The sequence below is a fragment of the Chlamydotis macqueenii genome, chromosome 8 (genome assembly GCF_036417535.1).
Source record: "Chlamydotis macqueenii isolate bChlMac1 chromosome 8, bChlMac1.mat, whole genome shotgun sequence".
Taxonomy (NCBI): Eukaryota; Metazoa; Chordata; class Aves; order Otidiformes; family Otididae; genus Chlamydotis; species Chlamydotis macqueenii.
Window position 1 is genome coordinate 10,000,001 of NC_141563.1, and position 21,449 is coordinate 10,021,449.

Sequence of the window (21,449 nt, forward strand, 5' to 3'; positions counted from 1 at the left end):
CATAAAGAGAAGTTTATTTTTATAAATACATACAAACAGTCCTTAAAGGTATTTTCAGATGTGCAGATAAGGAATAAAATTCCAGCCCTCTCTTTCAGCATTTGTATTAATTGTGCCGTCAATAACAGGTGACAACAGTATGGTTTACATGTAATGTTTTAAAAGAACATATTTCTCATAACACTACAGCAGAGCAGTTGTCAGAAGACATTTGCATGGGCATGCTCATTTAAAAGGAAGAAGATTTGCAAGTCTGTTTGACCAAAGGACCAAGAATATCCCTGCTTTGCACTAGCGGGATAATTTATCTTTTCTTCCTTTTTGGCAGAGGAACAAAGAGCAGCAAAACAAACATCAGTGAGTATTTAAGTGTGAAAACAAATGTGGCGGCCATGCTTTAGCCTTTTCCAGGTTCTCATTAGCAGCTGTTACACTAGCAATCATCACCATGTAGGACCTCACATCTGAACTGTGCATGTCCTGCCTGCAGATATCCACAGGGTCTCATTACTGGGCTATATCCCAGAAATTTAAGTTGCTGGTCATGTGCTTTGAAGGCAGAAACTGCTGACCTGCTTGATGGATATGCCTCTGCCCAAAGAATCCTACCTGCTGGAGGGAGTACTGAGAGACTGAGGAAGGCTCAGTTCTTCCAGTTTCATGTCACCCTGATCCCATGTCAGTCCCATCACACCCTGAACAAAGCCATATAAGAAGCAAAATGAAGCTGATACCTGCCTACAGGAGACTCACTTTCTATGGTATGACATACTTGCACATCTAGGGCTGCAATGCTGAGGCAGAATAAAATTCTCTACATTGAGCTACAACTTAAAAGCTTTTCTCCTTCATCATTAAAAGGATCTGTAGGACGTATCACCAAACAGAAACATCAGCATAGTATCTGAATTACCAGATTCAAAGTTGCCAGCAGTGCGTCTACACACTTAAATCATCTGCAATGCCAAGTATGTTTTCCATCAACAGAACCAAAATCTTGCTTTGGCAAAGTATTTTACCTCTTAAATTAATTGAAGAGGGAGATCTTGGGGCAGGGGGAAGGGGTTTACAGCTGTACAAACAGAGTACCAAAAGCCATGTTGGTTACAGTTTACTATTACAATATGTATATTCTAAAGAAGTACACAAAAGCACAAAAGTTTGCCGGAAAACAAAGCACCGAGTTCTGGCCTGTTTCCCCACTCCCACTGCAGCTAACATTCAGAGACAATAACATCTTTTTGTCTCTCACCCTTCCTGCCTCTGCAATCTGGGCGGTGATATTAGTGTGGGTGTAGAAATCAACAGACAGAGCAGAAACAAGCAAGCCCAGAAGAAATTATTTTTGTTGATGACAACTTCACACAAAAAAGAATGCATACTGACTCAGATAATCAGATTTATACTGAATGATAATCAGACAACCACTCTTTTTTTCCATGTGCCATAAGCAAAAACGGGAAGGTAAAAGACAGGACTACCTGTAATGCCCAGGGGGAGGCCAGAGGGTGAGGGCCACTAGGCCCACAAGGCTCGTGCCTGCCCCTCTCTGCCCCTACTCCAGCTTCTTCACATCTTCTCTCTCTCTTTCCACCCCCCCCCACCCCCCTTCTCTATTTTCCCTGTCTTAAATACATTAACGCAGAGATCAGGGAACATTCTGTTACCAATTGGCTCGGCCTTGGCCAGCAGTGGGTCTGCTCTAGGCCCGACCGAGTCCACTGAACAAAGGGGAGCGACTTCTAGAAGCTTCTTACAGAAGCTGGCACCGCATCCCCTCCTCACTAAATAAAACCAGGACAGCTCCAAGGCTAGGAAGTATTTACATGCACTAATTTCTGAGGCTTATGAACAGGCTTCCCTTTGTTTTTATATACAGATCCACAGAAATGAAAGATGTGTTTTATTTATTGTTATACATATGCATTCCCTCAAAGAGTTTTCATTTCTAAAGGGTAGAATAAGTGAAGATGAAGAGGTAGAGAAAACTAATCAAATGAGACTGCTAATACAGTATACATACTGGCAGTGACAAAGCAAGATGTTACCATCTGACATATTTCTGGAAATAAGCATTGGACTAACATACATTAACAGCCAGAACAGTGGCTTGTTCCGTGTCACAGACCAAAAAGTTAGCACATCTTTGGCCCATACACATAAAGCTTGGTAACAACTTCAAAAGTTTACATTAGCTATTCACCAGGCACTCCAGCCAATCTGACCCCTTTTACTGAAAAGCTTAGCATTGAGTAACAGTTTCTCTTCTCTCTTTGTCTTTACAAATTATTAAACCAAACCTTCTTTCATGTGAAATATTTGCACTATAGATGCAGAGGGCCCTTTGCCCTCTTCCCCCTCCGGCCTTTTTTTTTTTTTTTTCCTTTTAAAAATAACTACAGCTTTTGTACCTGAGAGGATTCGCACCGAGTTGTTCAAAGTGACAGGCCATCTGTTCTTGAGCCATGTTATTGATGGCAAGGGAATTCCTGAAGCTTCACAAACCAGAGAGATGGGATTCTTCTCCACAATGCTGATGTTTTCACGCATCTGCAGGTCACCAGCAATACTTGGGGGAACTACACAACAAGAGTAAAGAGAAGTCATACTTTAGAATAAATAAAACATAAAGCATTATGTCATCCAAATAATAATTCATTGAAGCTAAGAGAAGCTTGGCAAGTGAAGAGCTACAAAAGTGAGACATTCAATACTATATATTAATGACAATTTCTTGCTGTGTAACTGCATGGAAATATTAAGACTAAATTCTATCAGATCTATTACCTTGATTTTATGACTTAAGATCCCTGGTGAATAACAGTTTACAGTAGTTCTGTCCATTCTACACTAATTATAACATCCAGTATTTAACAAAACACCACGGAAAATTCTAACAAGGATAGAATTATATGGTTTTTTTTTTTTTAATGGAAAAAACAACTGCCTATTAAAGCAACACCACAAATTTATTTTTAGCTTTTCTTTGCTAGGAATAAGAACATTTCCACTTTGGAAGCAGTTCTGCAGTTCTACAGTTCATACTTTACAACATAAAGCCTGGGGTCAAGAATTGACCAGCACCCTCCAGTGCTCCAAGTAGCCTGAAGAGGTTTAAATTTTCTTTTTACTACCCAGAAGTTTGATAACACAGTACTGCAAACATTCCAAATAAAAAAAACCACATAAATAAAACTGGTAAACAATTTAAGCCTCTCATTTTCAATAATGAGAATTCCTGTGTTTACTTTCACAGTAAAACATCAATAGTCAGTGTTCAATGAAGCGCAAAAAATCTTATCTAAAAGAATTACAGTGGCTGTAAGATAACGAGATGTTCTGATCAATTCCACCAAGTCAAATTATGGAGATGAATTACAGTTGAAGATAACATCTTTAAATTATTTTGACTGTGCAAAATGAGAGGACCTGATCATTAGGTACTTGACCGTCTCTCCTCTAGTATTGGCCACTAGTAGGATGTTCTCGGTTAAACCTTGGTTTTTATCTCCCACAGTAAAATATTTCTAACTATGACACTCACTCCAATATTGTATAAAATTATACCATATCTTGGTTTTCTCCTCTCAAAAGATGAAGCAGCTACAGGTGGATTCATATTAACAGGGACAGAGGTAAGATTTTTAAATATTCAGGAGTTATAAAATTGGATTTGGGTTTTTGTAACACTGCAACTGAAACTGCATTACTGATATGCAACTGCAACTGCATCCCATGTAAAGTCTGCAATAGATACAGATGGTATATTTAGCAACACAACTATTTCTTGGAAGTCCTTCAGTGGACTTAAAAGTGTAGTTTTCTTCAGTTATGCCCACCCCATTTTGCACATACTCACCATGAACGTTTAAATCATATTTTCTGTCAGACAGCCCTGCCACATTGGCAGCAACACAGACGTAGCGGCCAGTGTCTGACACCTGGATATTTTTCAGTTGAAGAAGGTGACCGTCACGAAGTATCATTATGTCCCTTCCACTGACCAGTGGACGGCCATCCTTCATCCACGTGATTGCTGGTTCTGGAATGCCCTCTACCTTACACTCCAAGGAAATTTCACTTCCTTGGGTGACAACAACTTCTGATGGGTGGCCATCACTGTTTAATATAGTTGGTCGAACTGTGAAAGAAAAAGAAACACAGTTTAGAAGTTAACTGGAAGCTACGCTTCAGGATCTTCACCTGTTTCTGAACAGCACAACAACTAAGTCTGCCAGACCAGCATTTTCATGAAGACCAGTTATTGTGGGTTACTGCTGGCAAATCAGTTAGGGGCATTCTGCAATTCATAGCATTTTCCACAGGGCTGAGAAAAGATAAATAACCTCCCTTCCCCCCACCCCATAAAGTAAATATGTTTCTTAGAAATGTAACTTATTGGCAATTTAAAAAATACAAACGGGGAAAAAAAAAAAAAGAAAAAGAAAAGCACAAAACTAAAAAAAGACTGCCCTAAATGCTTAGAATAGATGCTGTCAATTCCTACAGATTTTTGAAAATTTTCTCTTTGATGAGATTGTTTAAAAATACCTTGTTTTATTCCTGACAGAAATACAGCATTTGCAGTAAAATTGGAAAATCTAAGTTAAATTGTTTGTCATCATTACTACAGTCTGGTTACAAGAAACATTACACTAACTAAACCCTGAAGGGGTTACACCCTCATAATCATCTGTGGTCAAACACACTTTCAACAGGTATATGCAATGTCTTTGTCAAGCTCCAAGTCCAAAGTGTCAAAAGTTTAATTACTTAACATTCTCCTTGGAGTGCCCTGAAATTGTCCTATAGCTAGACATTGCTTTCTGAAAATCCTGCAGCTTAACATCAGTGTCCACGTAATGCTTTCATAACATAACTCTATTTTAGAACCGGTAAACTACAAATGATTTTTCATGGTAACTTACTGTATACTTGCAAACTGTATTCTTTCTTTGCACTTCCAGCTACATTTGAGGCAATACAAGTATAAGATGCAGCATCAGACTTTTCAGCGATTGAAATCTGTAGCTGTCTGCCTCCAGACAATATCCGCACCCTTCCTGAAAGGTCAGCCACCAGCGGAGAGCCTGCAAGAGACATTCTTTCAGATCAAAACACAGAAAGTGGCAATGAGCTTGCTCGGGTGGTGTAAAGTTCCCTGGCTCATTTAAAAATTACTGAGTTGCAGAAGTGTCCATTTCAGAACTGCTCTATCAGAGTGTCGTAGTTCAGCCCCGATCGGACCAGACTACTCCTGGACATCGGAAACTTCACGCAAGCAGATTCTGAGGACTTCCCATATTAATCACTGACTTCACCACATACAGCAACCTGAGCTAAAGCACAATAACTCTCACCACACTCACATCCACCCAGAAAGTTTTGGACACTTCCACCGAGCAGAAAATTCAACCTTTTCAGTAAAGTCTGACTCATTGTCCAGTATATAATCATCTCACCCAGCGCAGCCAGTGCTTAGAAACATCATTTAGTCTGCACAGCCGGATCATCTGTGTATTGTGTCACACAGCACACGCGCACACACTTCTGCCCAGGAAATCCTCAGCGGACATATGACAGCAAAATAATACTACATTCTCTGAACAGAATTTTCAGTCTTGGAGACCTCAGATCAGGCAACTATCTTCATCTTTACAAACCACAGCGAGATTTGGTGACAGAAAAAAAAAAATATATATATATATACACACCTGTCACAGTTAATTCCTATATCTGAATTTTCATTTTCCACTTGTACATTTAAAATCCTCTCTATGAACAAGCACATCAAATGTCAAAGGCGATAAAAAAAACTTGGTCTTGAGTTACATTCTAAACTGTACTACTTTCTAACTGCTTTTCTAGCCTTTCCAGCAGGTTCAAGTTTCCTTTCTGTCATTTAAGTGTATATGCTTTGGCCTTGCAGTACATTATTACAACACATGATACAACACCTTTTTGGCTTCCAAAAGACAGACTTCATTTTCTCTGAAAATTTTGTGCAGTAAAAAAAAAAAAAGAAGTGTTTTGTAATTAAAATCCGCTCTTTCCACATGATGAAATTAATTAAGGTAGGCACATACCACACTGTATTGTGCCTTCTAGAAAAACACAGATGAATAGGTAAGATTGATTAATAATGAAAGAATTACCATACTGGAAGAGTTCAGTATCTTACTTCGTCTAATACTCTGTCTCCAAAGTGTCCATGCTTAAAAGAAGGTGCTAAAACTACCTGCTTTTGTCTACTAATTCATTAGAAGGTGTTTGTCAATGTTACTTTAAGCCCCGAAGCAAAAAGGCGTGCAGACTACTCTTAAATATTAAGATGGGATGAGAGAAAGTTTCAGTAAACCCCAAAAGCAATAACTACAACTAGATGCATTTTCATCACTTGGCAGTATGCCATGGCTGCAAATTTCAAAAAAAAAAAAAGCCCAGAGGATATGTCTATGTCATGCACCACAGGACTTCACAGCGACTCACAGCCCTGCCAGCTGGGGTCCACAAATAAGTCCTGATGCTGTCTTGCTGCACCGTAGTAAATAACTGTATCGAGAGGGGTTAAGTGCTTCACCAAAATGTATAAGCTTTCCATTGTTAAGTCAGCTCAGGAATCTCTGCACTCTGTTTCTCTTGCACATCTTTAGGAAAAATGACATCTAATTCAAGCAGAGGTAAGTGAGAGAGAAGGGAATAATCTACTACTGTAGTTGATGTTACTCAGTATCAGGACTGTTTAGATATCTGCATACTTTAACTCCTCAGAAAACACCATTTAAAATGTTCACAGGGAAAAAAGAAAAACTGGCAGGTCAGATTTATCATATTTGCTTTACAAAACGGACAGTGAACAGTTACCCACCATTCTTTTTCCAGGTAAGCCTGGGCGGTGGGATGCCACTAGACTCACATATCAGGCTTATCAAGCTCCTTTCAATTACTGTCAGTTGAGAGATGTCATCTGAGCCATAAATACTTGGTGACACTGCAGAGAAATGCCAAATAATTGCAGCATTAGAAACAAAATGTTACCTGTCAACAGTAAGAACCAAATGACTCTCAAATACAAATTTGTCCCATTATGCTCTGAAAGCAATTACAAAGATTGTATTCTCTTGCTGGCAATGCAAACCAGAGTTTGGGTAGGGAATAATATACATGTGAATGACTGCATCTATCCTTCCAGTCTCTGAGGTCTGCTGCATGCATAGGCTCTATTTCTGGCTGACTTTTGAATGAGTTTCAGAGAACAAAGCTGTTTCTGTGAACCATACAAACTTACTCCAGCTCTGAGAGCTTGCCTCATTCATGGCCTTAGCTCATAAACATACAGAAACCATAATTAGTCAGAACATGACTTTTAAAATTCAGCCCAAGTTTTTCCTTTGAATTTTTCCTGCAGCATCACACTGGCTGCCACATCCAGCACTAAGAACCCCATCCATTCGACAATCCTGCTGTAGCAGGGTGCCAGCTTTGCTCTACAGCTCTGTGACTGTAACCCAGTTGCAGACAAAAGGGATCACTGTTTTCAGTCTGGTTCTCCAAGTCTTGAAGACTGTTGATTCAATCACTAGGGAAGAAATAATTGCCTTGAAATGAGGGAATTCCCTTGAAATGAGGGTATCATTTTTTTTCTGATGAAAATAGCGTAGGTAACACCGGAAAAGAGACCAAAAAAAGCAGAGGAGAATGTAGGCTGAAACTGGTGAATAAAATCTCACTAGTGAATAACTTATCCAGCACATTTTTAATGCACATGATAGCAGACAGCTTCCCCTTCTGACACTTCAAACTCTTTATTTAGCAGCAACCAGATCTATGGGTTTCAGAACGACTGACTGCAAAAGGCTTTATTGTACTGTACCGGCTTCAAGCTTTCACTTGTCTTGCTTCTAGTAAAAACGTTTGTGACATTCTCTGTGGAGGTACATCTTACATTTAGCAGATGGGCTGGTTCCTGGAACCAGAGCTAGCTCTCAGGATCTCACCAATCCTCAGAAGGATACATTTCCTTGATTTAAAACTTAAAAACAGAGCAAGCAGGACTTTTTGTCCCTGTGTGTAAACAAAGGCTATAATTCTAAACACTTATCCATAGATGACTTCTACAGGCAACTTTCAGTTTCTATTAAGCTTACTGCATCGAAGTTGTTTACTAGCAAAATCCTACAGAAATGGTCTCATTGCACAAAAGAACAAATTCATATCCCTCCAGCAGCAAAGGTCCTCTGCAACACTGCAAATCTTACTCATCTGAGGAGGGAGAGATGAGAGATGAAGATGATATGTACAGTAAATGGGTATATGCTTCAGCACAGGAAAATTGCATAGTCTTGCATGGTGCTACGCTATCCTTTAACACCAGGAATGTTTTCTTTTCATAAAGGATGACAGAATTCTGTGCTAAAAGTTGTAGTTTCATCAATACAAATCCTGTTAGATAAATCTAGTCTTGTAATTTCAAAGCGAGAAATTAATTTGTAAAAGCAAAAAAAAGGCACATTTCAATTTGCAAATGGGAAGAAAATGATAGTGCAGAAAAAAACCACTCAAAATCAATTACTAGAATAAGTATCGTAAGTCACAATCATCATCTAGGCTCAGAAAAATTTTTCTAAAGCTGTTTTTATGATTCAGTGCTGATAACTTCACAGAGTAAATAAAGCTAGGTAAACAAGCTTTTATTTACCTGAATTTCTATGCTTTCAGCATTTACAAAATTGGAAGCTTGGCAGATTACTTTAAACAGTATTTGAGTGCACAAATAGGAGCTATGGATACAAAACCAGTTATAGTTCTAAACTACTATCACGCATGGAAACCCAGCCTGATAATGGCCTATGAAGTAGCTATTATTAATTTACAACCAAACCAAAGAAATTTGGCAAATGTGTGTACTTTCTTGGGACTGATAAACTACAGCAAATATCATAACATCTTCCTGCATGAACCTTAGCAATTAAATGTTTATGAAGTACAGATGTGTCTTACACCATAATTTCACTCTAAGCTCCATTCTCATTTCTGGAAAAAGCTTAATAAATCTTACCCCAAATATTGACATTATAGTTCTTTTCAGTTTTCCCAGCAACATTTGTCGCTTCACAAGTGTAACGGCCAGTGTCCTGTACTTGAGCTCCTTCAATCTAGGAAGAAAATGAAAACTTCTATTTCTTCTTTCATCATTACACATGAAACTTGTAGGGAGAAGTTGGTTCAGGTTTCAATTTTTATTTTTACATCTACCTCTCTAAGTGTTAAATACAGCGTTCCTCCTGCAAAGTCTGTGCACAAAAATCTAGACATCTATGACCTCCCTCACTCCTCACTCACTACTCTCTCATTGCACCAGAGGGTCTAATACTACCCAATCTCTAATAGGTATCTAGTGCCTTCATGGTGAGTATACTCCCTAGAAGGCAACCACCACTGGAGCCTGATCACCCAGTTTACCTTCAGTACACTTCCATCTTCAGAGATGCTAAGACCTGGCTTCTTCAGCAAGGGTCGTCCATCTTTGAGCCACACCAGCACCGGTGGGGGAATAGCATTGCTCTGGCAGAGCAGTTCCACTGTTTGGCTGATGAGCACTGAGACGTTTTGTTCCTCTCCCATGATGTTTGGCGGAACTACAGCAATAAATCAAAACAAAGGATCTTTGAGCATTGCAGAATTCCCAGAGTTAACATACATTAACAGTCTTCATTTAACAAAAATAAAATGACAGTTACTATATTTCTGACATAATGTCTCCTTTACATCACAAAAAGCACTGGAGTAATTTTCGATACTTACAGAATGTCCTCTACACAAGATATATGCTAGTGAGATATCAGCTACAGAGCAAGCATGTAGATAAGTCAAGAGTAGCAAAAAAAATTACTTGAAATATAGCTAGAGAGGAAAATCATCAGTATGCGAAGAATGGGGAAGTACATTCTTGCTAGAAAGAAAAAGAGCTGATGAGTGAAGAGGCTCAGAAGACAATAATCAGACCCAGAAGCTGAAAACATCTTAAACTGTTCCAGACAGTGCCAGGATGGATACTTGGCTTTAAGGAGAACTCTGACTTGAAGAAGAATTTTGTCCAGAGATGGCTAAATACAGAAGAGAGAATGAGAACTTACATGGTTACAACCAACTGAACGGGTTTATCACAGAATCAAGTAATAATCTACAGTTACTTTACTGTGTATCTATTTTGTGTGGTATCTGATAGCTAACTATTGCAATTGTTGGCACTAAGTACTATATTTAGATTTGTACTACAGTTTCATTGATAACCTCATTATTTCAGTATTATTTCCAAATTACAGGGTAGAAAAATCAGCTTTTGGAACTAAAGTTTTCTGTGTAGAAGAAAAAAATTGCTTCTGGACCTTTAAATTGAAGCCCATTAGCTGCTCTTGAATAGTGTCAAGATTTAAGAAAATGCATTTTCCCCATCATTGTAAAAATTATTTGGGTTTCCATAGTCAGCAAAACAAAGTAACTGAGAAGGCAACTGAGAACTAAACCTTGGAACACAGTAAGGCAGCAATTTTCCATGGGAAAAGCATTCATGGCAAAACACAGATGAAATATTAGACTTAGAAGATGAGCTTAAATTAAAATTTTCAAGACTGAAAACTGTTTGCCAGCTATGGCTTTGCATCAGTATTCATGACTGAGCTGAATGTCCTTTGGTAACAGCAAGCTGTACCATCTGTTAGAGGAAATTTTCCGAAACTTCTTGGGCAGCTTTGAGTTGTTGACAGCACAGTGCCACATTAAGAGTTTCCAAGTATTTCGGTATCAGACACACACACTGACTTGGAAAATGGCAAGAGTGGTGTAGGCTATCGTACCCCGCGTTGTTGCTACTGCTTACCACCAGCTGTCTACCAGAGGCTCCCTCTCCTGCATCAGAGCCAGCGGGACAGAACCCGGAAGCACTTGCCATGGACACCACAGCAAGTCAGGCCCCTTTGTTTCCATCACTAACAGAAGGGACCTACAGCAAACCGCAGAGAGCAGAAGTGCTTTTACTGCGCTGCTCAAGTGCGATCCAGAAAAGAAATCCTGTTCATGCCCTTAATGGCATATGTGTTCTTAAACCCTTCAAACAGCCCAGAGGGATTCCTTTCCTTTCTCGTCATTTAAAAACATAGAGCACATTCATTGTAAACTCTCAACGTTAATGCAACATAAGATCTGCAATTAAAAGATTTACAAATTCAAAACACTCCTAGCAAGAATTACTTTGTCTCCTTACACGTATCAAGTGGGATTTTTATGCTTGTTGTGTACAGAGACTGTTCAGTTTTCCCCAAAAAGTGGACCAAATATAAGAGCCCTTATTGTCACATTTCCTTCACTTTTTAGTTTTGCAATCTATTACTCCAGAGATGGCATGTCTGATTGCACAAAATACTGGGGTAAGAAGGGAAATAGTGGGACTGTCTGTGAGAAATACTCTGAGCTTTACTCTGAACAAAAAGATACTGAATTAATTAGCACATGCGAGATTATAAAATATCCCAAAGTGGTACTCAGTAAACCAGCAATAGAGTTCTCAAGATGTCCTGAAAAACAACATTAACAATAAAGCTTTGTTTTTCTTGCACAGGAATTACTAAGCAGAGAAGTTGATTTCATAGTTTGGAAATAATTTAGGGAAAAGTCTGGTCTCTGTGGATAAGAAATACAGTAACTGAAGGAAAAAAAAAAATCTGTTTATCTTACTTTCTTTGTAGAAGTCACAAAGGCCTAGATTCTTTATGAGCGTTGTGGAACTGAAAATTGAAAGCTGATCCATTACTGCAAAAGGCAAATTTATTTCCAAATCTTTTCCACCAATTACTTTTCCTCTCAGCTAAATGAATTGAAGTTTGTTCAAAAGGAAACTGAGTTTATGAAATAGAGACAGACGGACACTAAAGCATTTGTTTCTGAAGAAATAGGGTTTAAGATTAATCTAATTACGCTCATGGTAACTATATGTTACCCAGATTGTTCCAACTCCTAGACTGGCTTAGCACACTGCACATTTCCAACCATCTCAGCTCCAACTGCACTCCAGTTTTTTAATTAGATTACCCATATAAGTCAAGTCCTAAGAACAATATTACTTTTTGGTGACAGTTTCACTCAAGATGGCCATACAGCTAAGCTCAACCCTGGCTAGCTTTTATCCACGTAATCGTAACTTTAAATATACACAACTTGTAACGCTTTTAATTTAATCTAAAATGGACAGAAGTTCCAGAAAATAAGAGAGAAATAATAAATATATCCATGTCGCTTGTGTGGTTACGTATACATACACATCTGTCTTCACACTCCAAAAGGGACCTCGATATTCCTTGTTCTAGACATAAAACGTTCTAGCCCACATTAACCTTGAGCTTGCTTGCCATGCCAGAGTGCTGACATTCTGAACTGCCCCTTGCAGATGCAAAAGTAGTCATGACTCAAGTCATGAGTATTCTAACCACAGTGCATTTAGAAGGAAGTCAATTCTGAAAGCCAAGCTCAAAAACAAATAACCTGGCCAGCTGTTCCTATTCACCTTAGAAAACATCCAAACTTCTAACTTCTCTTGAAAGATTTTCCAGACTTCAGCTTACAGTAGCCATAAAGCTAGAGACTGGCAGACCCAAAACAGGTCTCCCTCCACTGACCTACTGAAAGCAGAAACAAAACCACAAAAGTTCTTTAATTCCAAAACCCTCTCTCCACACCTAGTAGCATAAGATTTCTGAAATAAATGGCAGATCATTGCTAATCCTCATTTCACTGGTGTACAAAACCACTGAGTTGTCCAGGGAAACACAAAACCTGCTACAGTCAAACTCCTGGGCATTCTTCCTGGCAGTATGTCATTCGCACATCACCAATGATCTCTAAGAATGCAGTATGAAAAGGCATCTTATACAAGTTACAAAAAATCAGGATGAAAATCATACACGATACAGTAAATCAGGAGGAAGGAGGGTAATGGTTTTAAAACAGAGAGGGCGGTAGATTCAGATTCGATATAAGGAAAGAATTTTTTACACTGAGGGTGGTGAAACACTGGCCCCGGTTGCCCAGAGAGCTGGTGGATGCCCCATCCCTGGAAACATTCAAGGGCAAGTTGGACAGGGCTCTGAGCATCCTGATCTGGTTGGAGATGTCCCTGTTTCTTGCAGGGGGGTTGGACTGGATGGGCTTTAAAGGTCCCTTCCAACCTGAACCCTTCTGTGATTCTACTAATTTACGCCAGTTAATTCTGAAGTCTTTTTGCCTGAATTTATTGACGTAATTTGGAAAACTGACAAAGTACAAGAGAGATATATTTCCTACTTCTTGAAAGAGACAAAGTTAACTGGCTGGGCTCAGCACAGCTCGATGCAATGTCACTATTAGCACTAAAGTCACCACCATTTAGGCAGGCACAGCAAGGCTTGAAAATCGAGTGGAAACTGGAGAGTTGCATGCAAACTCGTATTGACTCTCACGTTCAATAAAGATAACTGAGCTCCAGTCCCAGTAATATCTTTTGCCATGGAATTTACGTATTTTTTTTTACACAAACACTTACTGTCTGCTACTGTTTATAAATGAACCTTTATGTATTAAACTTAAATTCACCATTGCAGCTACATTTGTTCCAGGATACATAGAAGAACATACATAGACACTTTAATACATGTGTATGTATCCGTATACAAATTTTTACTTACACACACTGCCCCCTTCCCCATCACTCTGCCCTCCATTACGGGCTGGAACCATTTTTATTGGTCTAAAGGTCTGGGCCACAGTGTGTTTAATTAAAGCTCCATGAACAGTCCTCATGACAAAAAAACCCAGAGGTTTGTCAGATAACCTTACCATAAACTCGGAGATCAATATCTCTCTGGCTCTCGCCCGCAGCATTGACCGCAACACAAGTGTACTTTCCTGTGTCACTGATCTGAGCACTAGTCAATGCCAAGACTCGGCCCCCCGACAGAACCTGCAACACAAGCACGACACATTCAGAATACATGCCTCAAATGTAAAACACAGAGAACTATTATGTTTCATTTAAAAAATAAATACTTGTTTCTTACCAGTTTCAAACATTCTATCACAACTTCTGTCTGTGCCCTGAGTTGTCCCCATAGCATACAAATTTCCCCTCTTTCCTTTCATATCATAACTAGCTTTCAAAAAGCAATCATGTCCTTTTAACTGTGAAATATCTCCTTACATCAATGGTCTTTCCTTTTTTCTGAATTACTATTTTATGTAATGAGATATTACATGATCTTGAGCTCTATGGCTCTTTTCTCTATGTATCGTTTTATTGGAATACAGTTCAATTTCCTCTTCTTGCCAGTAAGTTAAGAGTTTGCATAAACAAATTTTTATCTTATTCAGTATGCAATCAGTTGAAAGGACCACCCTATTTCAATATATCTGTATCTTACATTTCACACTGTAATTACTGGAGCTAACCTTGCACCAATAACCTAGAGCAAAAGGCCTTACACTTTCATTCTGTTCCATTAAACTGCACTGGTTTAAAAGCCTCCTACCACAACAGAAAACAGCACAAATAGCAACATTCGAACCCGGTACCTGGAGTCCATCACTAAAGCTGGAAACAGGGCTACCATCTTTTAGCCATGTCAGAATAGGCGCGGGGATGCCTCTTGCTTCACACTCCAGTCGTACGGGATTATTAACCACCACTGTCACCATGTCGCTGCTGCCAGAGATTGATGGTGGGACTGAGGGGGAAAAAAAAAAAAAAAAAAAAAAAGAAAGCTGAAACAGCTACATAAGGGTATCCAACACAATTAAATTAAATGGGCTGCTTACTTTTGGCCATTATTTTTCTTTCTGGAAGGCACTACATTGTTGGAAAGATTTCTCATGTTACTCCTACTGAACTCTTGTCATTTGTTTGCTCTGTGCCAAATCCCACTCTTTCCTTGCATAAACAGTCAGATAACTTCAACGGAACTACTGTGAGGAAGGTAAGCAGGACTGGGCCCACAGCCCAGAGGACAGCTGCGAAACCCAAGAACCACAACATAAAACCAGAAAATATTTCCTCATATTTTTATAATATTCCATTTAGACCTTGTGAAAGGCATTAAGAGTGGTGGAGATTAAAGAAAAAAAATTACCATATAAACTCCATAAAGCAAATACATATACAGAGTAATAAATTGGCCTTGCAGAGCATATGTGAACATTTACCAGAGCAGACTGTATAACATCTCCCTGTCTGATAATAAAAAACATCTTAATGGACCATCTCAAAACACTAACTATAGGTATACAGTCTAGTAAATTTGGTGAAGCTATGTTAACAAGGGAGACAAGAAGTATTTAAAATGGGAGATGTTTCATTTATCATGAGAAAAAACAATTTTATTTGCTCCTACCACTAATAAATTAGTAACAAAGCTTTAAGGTCAGTATCAGTACAAAACTTAATACTTGAAGCCGGTCCTAAAAAGATATGAGAATGGTGTGATCTACTCATACATATCCTATGTGAGGAAAAAAAATTGTATAAAATCCTATACTGAGAAGAAGATTCATTAATAAATTCAGCAATGTCTAACAGCCTGTAACTCAGATTTCCTACTCTTAGATAAATTCCAGTAATAGTAGAAATGGCAGAAATAAAGTAAGTGTGATTTTATAATCTTTTTTTCCCCCACATGCACACAGTTCCTCTATTTGACTACAATAGCATCCATTGTTCTCAAATGCCTTGAAAAAGTTACAGTGGTGAGAAAGAAGTGGAAAAAATAATACAAATGAAATCATATGAATACACTAAACTGGAATTCAACCTGCTTCCTTCAGAAGGCTTGCAGTTTCTTTTGGTGTTAAGCCTGCAGCATTAAGCATTGTTTTTAATGTAAAAGTTATCTGATAATTTCTACCATAGCTACTGCCTCCACAACAGTATTAACAACTACAAGTTGTTGAATATAACCAGCGATCGACCAACACAGGTGCTCATTCACAATGCCAGCTGCCATACAGAAATCTGGAGCAGGCTTTCAGTAAACGCGGCTTAGCCTTCTGTACTTGACACTTCAGAGTCTGTTCTCCATTAAGCAGTCATTCCTGCTTCCACTATTAACAGGGGAAAAAAACTTCAAGTTTTCTCTTTTCAAACTCACAAACTCTAAGTAAACTGGATGATAAACTTGCTCGTGTTAAATTCAAAAAGCACTCCATGTAAGCCTGGCACAACACAAGCTGAATTAAGCAGGTTCATAGACAGGTGTTTCAGTTTCCTTTGATGCAATTAGTCCTGGCTGCAACTGCATATATTCTGTTCTGGAAAGGGAAACAATTTTATGTGTCTAAGTCAGAAAGTATTAGTTCCCTAGAAAACTCCAGACGTATCTGCTAAAACTCCGCCACCCATAAAAAGAGGCACATACGCTTTGGAGTTATTTTTCATTTTCCGGTTTAACCCGAATAATGACCTTGGCTCTAAATATTTCCTGAGAATTAATCACTGGGTGGGGTTAATTGCCTTTGACCATGTCTTGAGCCATCAGTTTTTCCCATGATGGTCATTAATTCCACAGAAATATACTGCCCAACTTATTATTTGTTAATTAACATTAACAGGCGCTACAGACTCTGCGTCCATCTCAGCTGGGGACACTGTGCCAAATTTGGGCCACAGTTTTGCATGGAAGACTCCCACCGAAAACTAGCTACATGCATATGCATATATCAAAGATAAGAATTTGGATTACAGCCCCATCCAAAAGCCACTGAAATCAGTGGAAAAGCTCCAGTTTGGCTTTTGATCAGGTGTCTCGTGTCTGCAAACACCCACACCTCCACTTCATCTTATTAGACACAGTACATTCTTCTTCAAAACTCTTGGATTATGAAAGAGCGTTTGATCTGTTTCCTTTCTTGTGAGCTTTAAAGTCATCTAGAGCAAACCCTAGCAATTGCAAGGCCTTCCAAATTGCTGAAGTGATAACATAACTACCTCTTCCCTCAAATCTGGTGTCTCTGCTCTTTCTTCCTAGAACTGACATCCCTTACCACATTTTCCTAATTCAAAACATATATTCTAGTGTCGCTGAAAAACAGAAGAGTGAATTATCTTTCCTCTGACTGACTCTTGCCATATTTCTTCCAATATGATGGTGTGATGAGCGACGGTAAGTCTGCTAAGTAGACTTGAAACTTGAAAAGGGCACGTGCGTCTTTTTGATAAGTGTTATACTACTTACCATGAATCTGAAGACTGTAAAACAACTCAGCTGTGCCTGCTGTGTTGACAGCCACACACTTATAAACGCCAGCGTCAGAGATTTGAGCACTCTCAATCTGCAGAATCTGCCCTCTGCTCAGAAAAGTGGCGCTGGCAGCACCAGTAAGCGGACGATTATCTTTGTACCATGTGATAGCTGCATAACAAAAGGAAAGACAGAAAAGTTGCCAAAAATATCCCCATTAGAAACAAAGGGACCTAATAGTCTTCAAACTTTCCATCTAAGTTTTCAGATGCATAACACCAACATTTACAAACCAATATGAATATTAATCATAATTAATAACAATAAAATATAACTAGAAAATGATAATATCTAACGTTTGTGCAAAATACTGACTATGCCTAGAGAATTCAACCGCAAACTTGACACCATCATCCACGCACACCATGTATTTATGAAAAAATATTCTAAAGTTAAAAAATTTTCACACAAAGCATAGAGATTTACTCATCTCATACCAAGGTCAACAGCACCTATTTAAAAATACATAATAATATGATCTATATTGTTTTTTCACCCTTAGCCTAAAGTATTGCTATATTAAACAAGACCACCTGGGGAAGTTTATAGAATCGAAACTCAAGCAGCAAAATCAAAGTTCAACTGGCAAGCTGAAAAACTCAAAATTAAGCCTAGAAAACTGGTATTACTCCAAAATAAAATTTTATTGGAATTTGATAGTCAACAAAATCCGAGGACTTTTTTTGCATCTCGGCCAAAAGATGGCACCCTCCATCAGCAGAATGTGTAACTACTATTTTACTCATCACTGCACTATTCAGTTAGATGAAACTGTTACTTACCGAATCATTTCCATGGCACACAGGTTTTCTGTGTAAGACGCACATTCAAGAAGCAACCTGGCCTGACTGATGAACAAGACTTCATGCAAGCTTCTTTCTTTTCGAGTGTGATGCTGTGCTATCACTTTTCTTAGCTAATGTCACATCTCGACATTAGTATGTAGCATCACATCACACATTGAATAGGTGACCAAACTGTTTTGTTTTGGTTTTATTTTTCTTATAAATTACATTAACTCCATCATTTTAACTGTTTGTACTAAAATAACTGACAATTTTATGAGAAAAAGAGAGTGCAAAATGGGTATAAAATTCTTATGTTTTTATAAAATTTTAAATGAGCAGGCAATGCGCCCTCGCGGCCCACAAGGCCAACCGCATCCTGCGCTGCATCAAGAGGAGCGTGGCCAGCAGGTCGAGGGAGGTGATTCTCCCCCTCTACTCTGCCCTGGTGAGACCCCACCTGGAGTACTGCGTCCAGTTCTGGAGCCCCCAGCACAAGAAGGACATGGACCAGTTAGAAAGGGTCCAGAGGAGGGCCACAAAGATGATCAGAGGGCTGGAGCACCTCTCCTATGAGGCCAGGCTGAGAGAGTTGGGGCTGTTCAGCCTGCAGAAGAGGAGGCTCCGGGGAGACCTGATAGCGGTCTTCCAATACCTCAAGGGGGCCTACAGGAAAGATGGGGAGAAGCTGTTCAGTAGGGCCTGTTGTGATAGAACAAGGGGTAATGGGTTTAAATTAGAAGGAGGTAGGTTTAGATTAGATATTAGAAAAAAATTTTTTACAATGAGAGTTGTAGAGCACTGGAACAGGTTGCCCAGAGAGGTGGTGGATGCCCCATCCCTGGAATCGTTCAAGGCCAGGCTGGATGAGGCTCTGAGCAACCTGATCTAGTCAGGGATGTCCCTGCTTCTTGCAGGGGGGTTGGACTAGATGACCATTGAAGGTCCCTTCCAACTCTAACTATTCTATGATTCTATGATTCTATGAAATATACCCCAAATACTTTCAAATTTTGTTTTATACAGGTATAAACAACTCTAGAAAATAACACTTTGCTGAGAATTAATTCTTTAAAAGGTAGAAAAGGTGAACTTGGATGATCATCTGAAATTTAGTAACACGTTTCTTCTGAAAATGGGAAACATCAGCACAAGCAGGGGGGTTGGACTAGATGACCTTTGAAGGTCCCTTCGAACTCTAACCATTCTATGAGTCCATGATTCTATAAGAATAAATTGCTATACTAGATATAAGATATTAGTTAGGAACTGTTCCCCAACTTTTGCTATAATTTGCTATAAATTGCTATAATTAATACAGAAAATTATTCTCATATTAAGGTGTTATTTTCATATCCCATCAGAAGAAGGTGGGAACAAAAAAAAAAAAAAAAACAAGCACTAGAAAATAGAAGGAAATACATTTTTATCTGCACGTCTCAACAACAACGACAAGAGAGTAACTGCAAAAAAAGATGTAATCCAAAAATCTAGCACTGAAAGAAGCCCAGTAATGAAGTAACTAAAATCCAGATTCCTTTATATCTTTTTCAGTTCAGAAACAATTCAAAAGATCGATCAGTCTAAACAGGAGCCAAACTCCTTCAGCTCTCGCTTGGGTAAATGTCTATGATTTCTATGGGGAAATTGCCTTAAAAGAAAGAAATAAAAGAGATCATAATTCCACAGAATCTGAGGAAAATAAAACACAGATACACCCAGTCTAGTGTAAGTAAGTTTCAAATCTTAGAATATACAGAGAACCCACAAATTCATCAGTACAATTTATCACTGGGGCAAGCCACAGAAAGCACTGTACACACACAGAAAATCTCATTTTCACAGGCAAAGGGCCAAGACCAAACAAAGCCTCCTATTAATTTCAGCAGACTTTAGATAAGGTCCTAGACATGGGCACATTTGACAGGCACACTCACTACACAAGCTATTGCTTTAAGTCTGCCCTATATTATAAAATACTGACCTGGCAGGGGAAAAGAGTGGATGAGGCTAAAGCTGATTTAACAGAAGTCTAATAGTACTCTTGCCCATGGACAGGGCATCACTGTACACACAAGGGAGTAGATTATCCCTGTGTTTCTCATTTATTTAATTAAAAATGGTGGGGATTACTGAATTCCTCAATACTTACTCCATGTCAGTTGATATATTGACATTTCCCATTATACATAACGTTTAATAGCTTCTAGCTAGGCTAAAAAGCATAGAATTTACTTAATGCTCAGCATATCCATTATTTTCAGAAGACAGGTAAAAGTGAAAACCTTTTATCAGATCTGCTCTCAAAGGTGCATGTGCATACCTGGCAGAGGGTTCCCAGATGCTCTGCATTCAAGATGGATTGGATTATTCACCACCACTGTTTCATTTAACATTTTCCCTGCATCTTCCACACTGGGTGGTTCTTGGAAAAGACAAAGGCATCAGGTTTTCATTAATTCAGCCACCCAGCTAGCAGAACATCCCATCACAAAGTAATCTGCCCTCTGATAAGTTTTGGGCAATGAATTGCACAAGCTTCAACTGTTGTATGACTGAGGAATTGCTCAAGACAGTTGGTTTTTGAAACAGGAATACTATCTAATTATATGACCTAATTAGTGTTAAGAGAAATAAAACATTATTGTTTTTACTTATTATTTTTTTCAGGAAAAATGCCACTTAAAACGGACTTGCAGGAAACAAGTACACAACACAGAACATAATTCTTCTAACGTGGCAAGCTCATCTCACTTGAACTGCTAATATTAAACTGAATGTTCTACACAGCTTTAAGAAAGCAAGACTTTTTACCTTATTGAAGTTTATAAATTTCCAATGCGACAGAAACATCAGATAATGACACTTGGAATGTGAAGACTGGTAGCAAAAAGAGCTATTTATGAGGATGGGACTGACACTCAAGTTAGCTATGATGCAATTACCACAGTTTAAGATGAGTGTGGCTTCTCTCTCTAAGTCTCATCTACGGAGATACTGCAACCTGTCTTCATTTCAGTTTAACATTTTCCAGTTACTGATTCAGTATGACAATAAAAGTCAAGACAATTATACTCATCACGAGCATTTTGCCACAGTTTATTCCTGCGCCTCCTTTGAGGATTAAGTCACATCAAGAATGCACAATATTTTGTAACCATTTCTGAGGAAAATGTGTAAATCATAGTGAGAGCATTTATTAAACTTGCATGCAAACAGCAGCTTCTCAAGTTTCCCCTGACTCTTTTTACATTATTTTTAGCTGCAAAATAAAATTCCTTTTAAATAGTCTGAAAAATCCCCTCATAAGAGAATGTTTCTTTCTCAGAAAAGTCATTCCTGTAAAATT

General features: G+C 38.7%; 1 protein-coding gene across 1 annotated transcript in view; it reads right to left on the reverse strand.

The window, feature by feature from the left end:
• The window catches only part of HMCN1 (hemicentin 1), a 201,103-nt gene that overhangs the window by 67,966 nt on the left and 111,688 nt on the right, over positions 1-21,449 (reverse strand). The window contains exons 37-46 of the mRNA XM_086753035.1: positions 20,424-20,525; positions 17,250-17,426; positions 14,599-14,750; positions 13,867-13,990; positions 9,463-9,638; positions 9,059-9,155; positions 6,869-6,991; positions 4,929-5,090; positions 3,860-4,141; positions 2,412-2,579 (exon numbers count right to left, since the gene is read on the reverse strand). Of these exons, the coding sequence (XP_086609161.1) occupies positions 2,412-2,579; positions 3,860-4,141; positions 4,929-5,090; positions 6,869-6,991; positions 9,059-9,155; positions 9,463-9,638; positions 13,867-13,990; positions 14,599-14,750; positions 17,250-17,426; positions 20,424-20,525 (1,563 nt within the window). The remainder of the gene's footprint in view (positions 1-2,411; positions 2,580-3,859; positions 4,142-4,928; positions 5,091-6,868; positions 6,992-9,058; positions 9,156-9,462; positions 9,639-13,866; positions 13,991-14,598; positions 14,751-17,249; positions 17,427-20,423; positions 20,526-21,449) is intronic.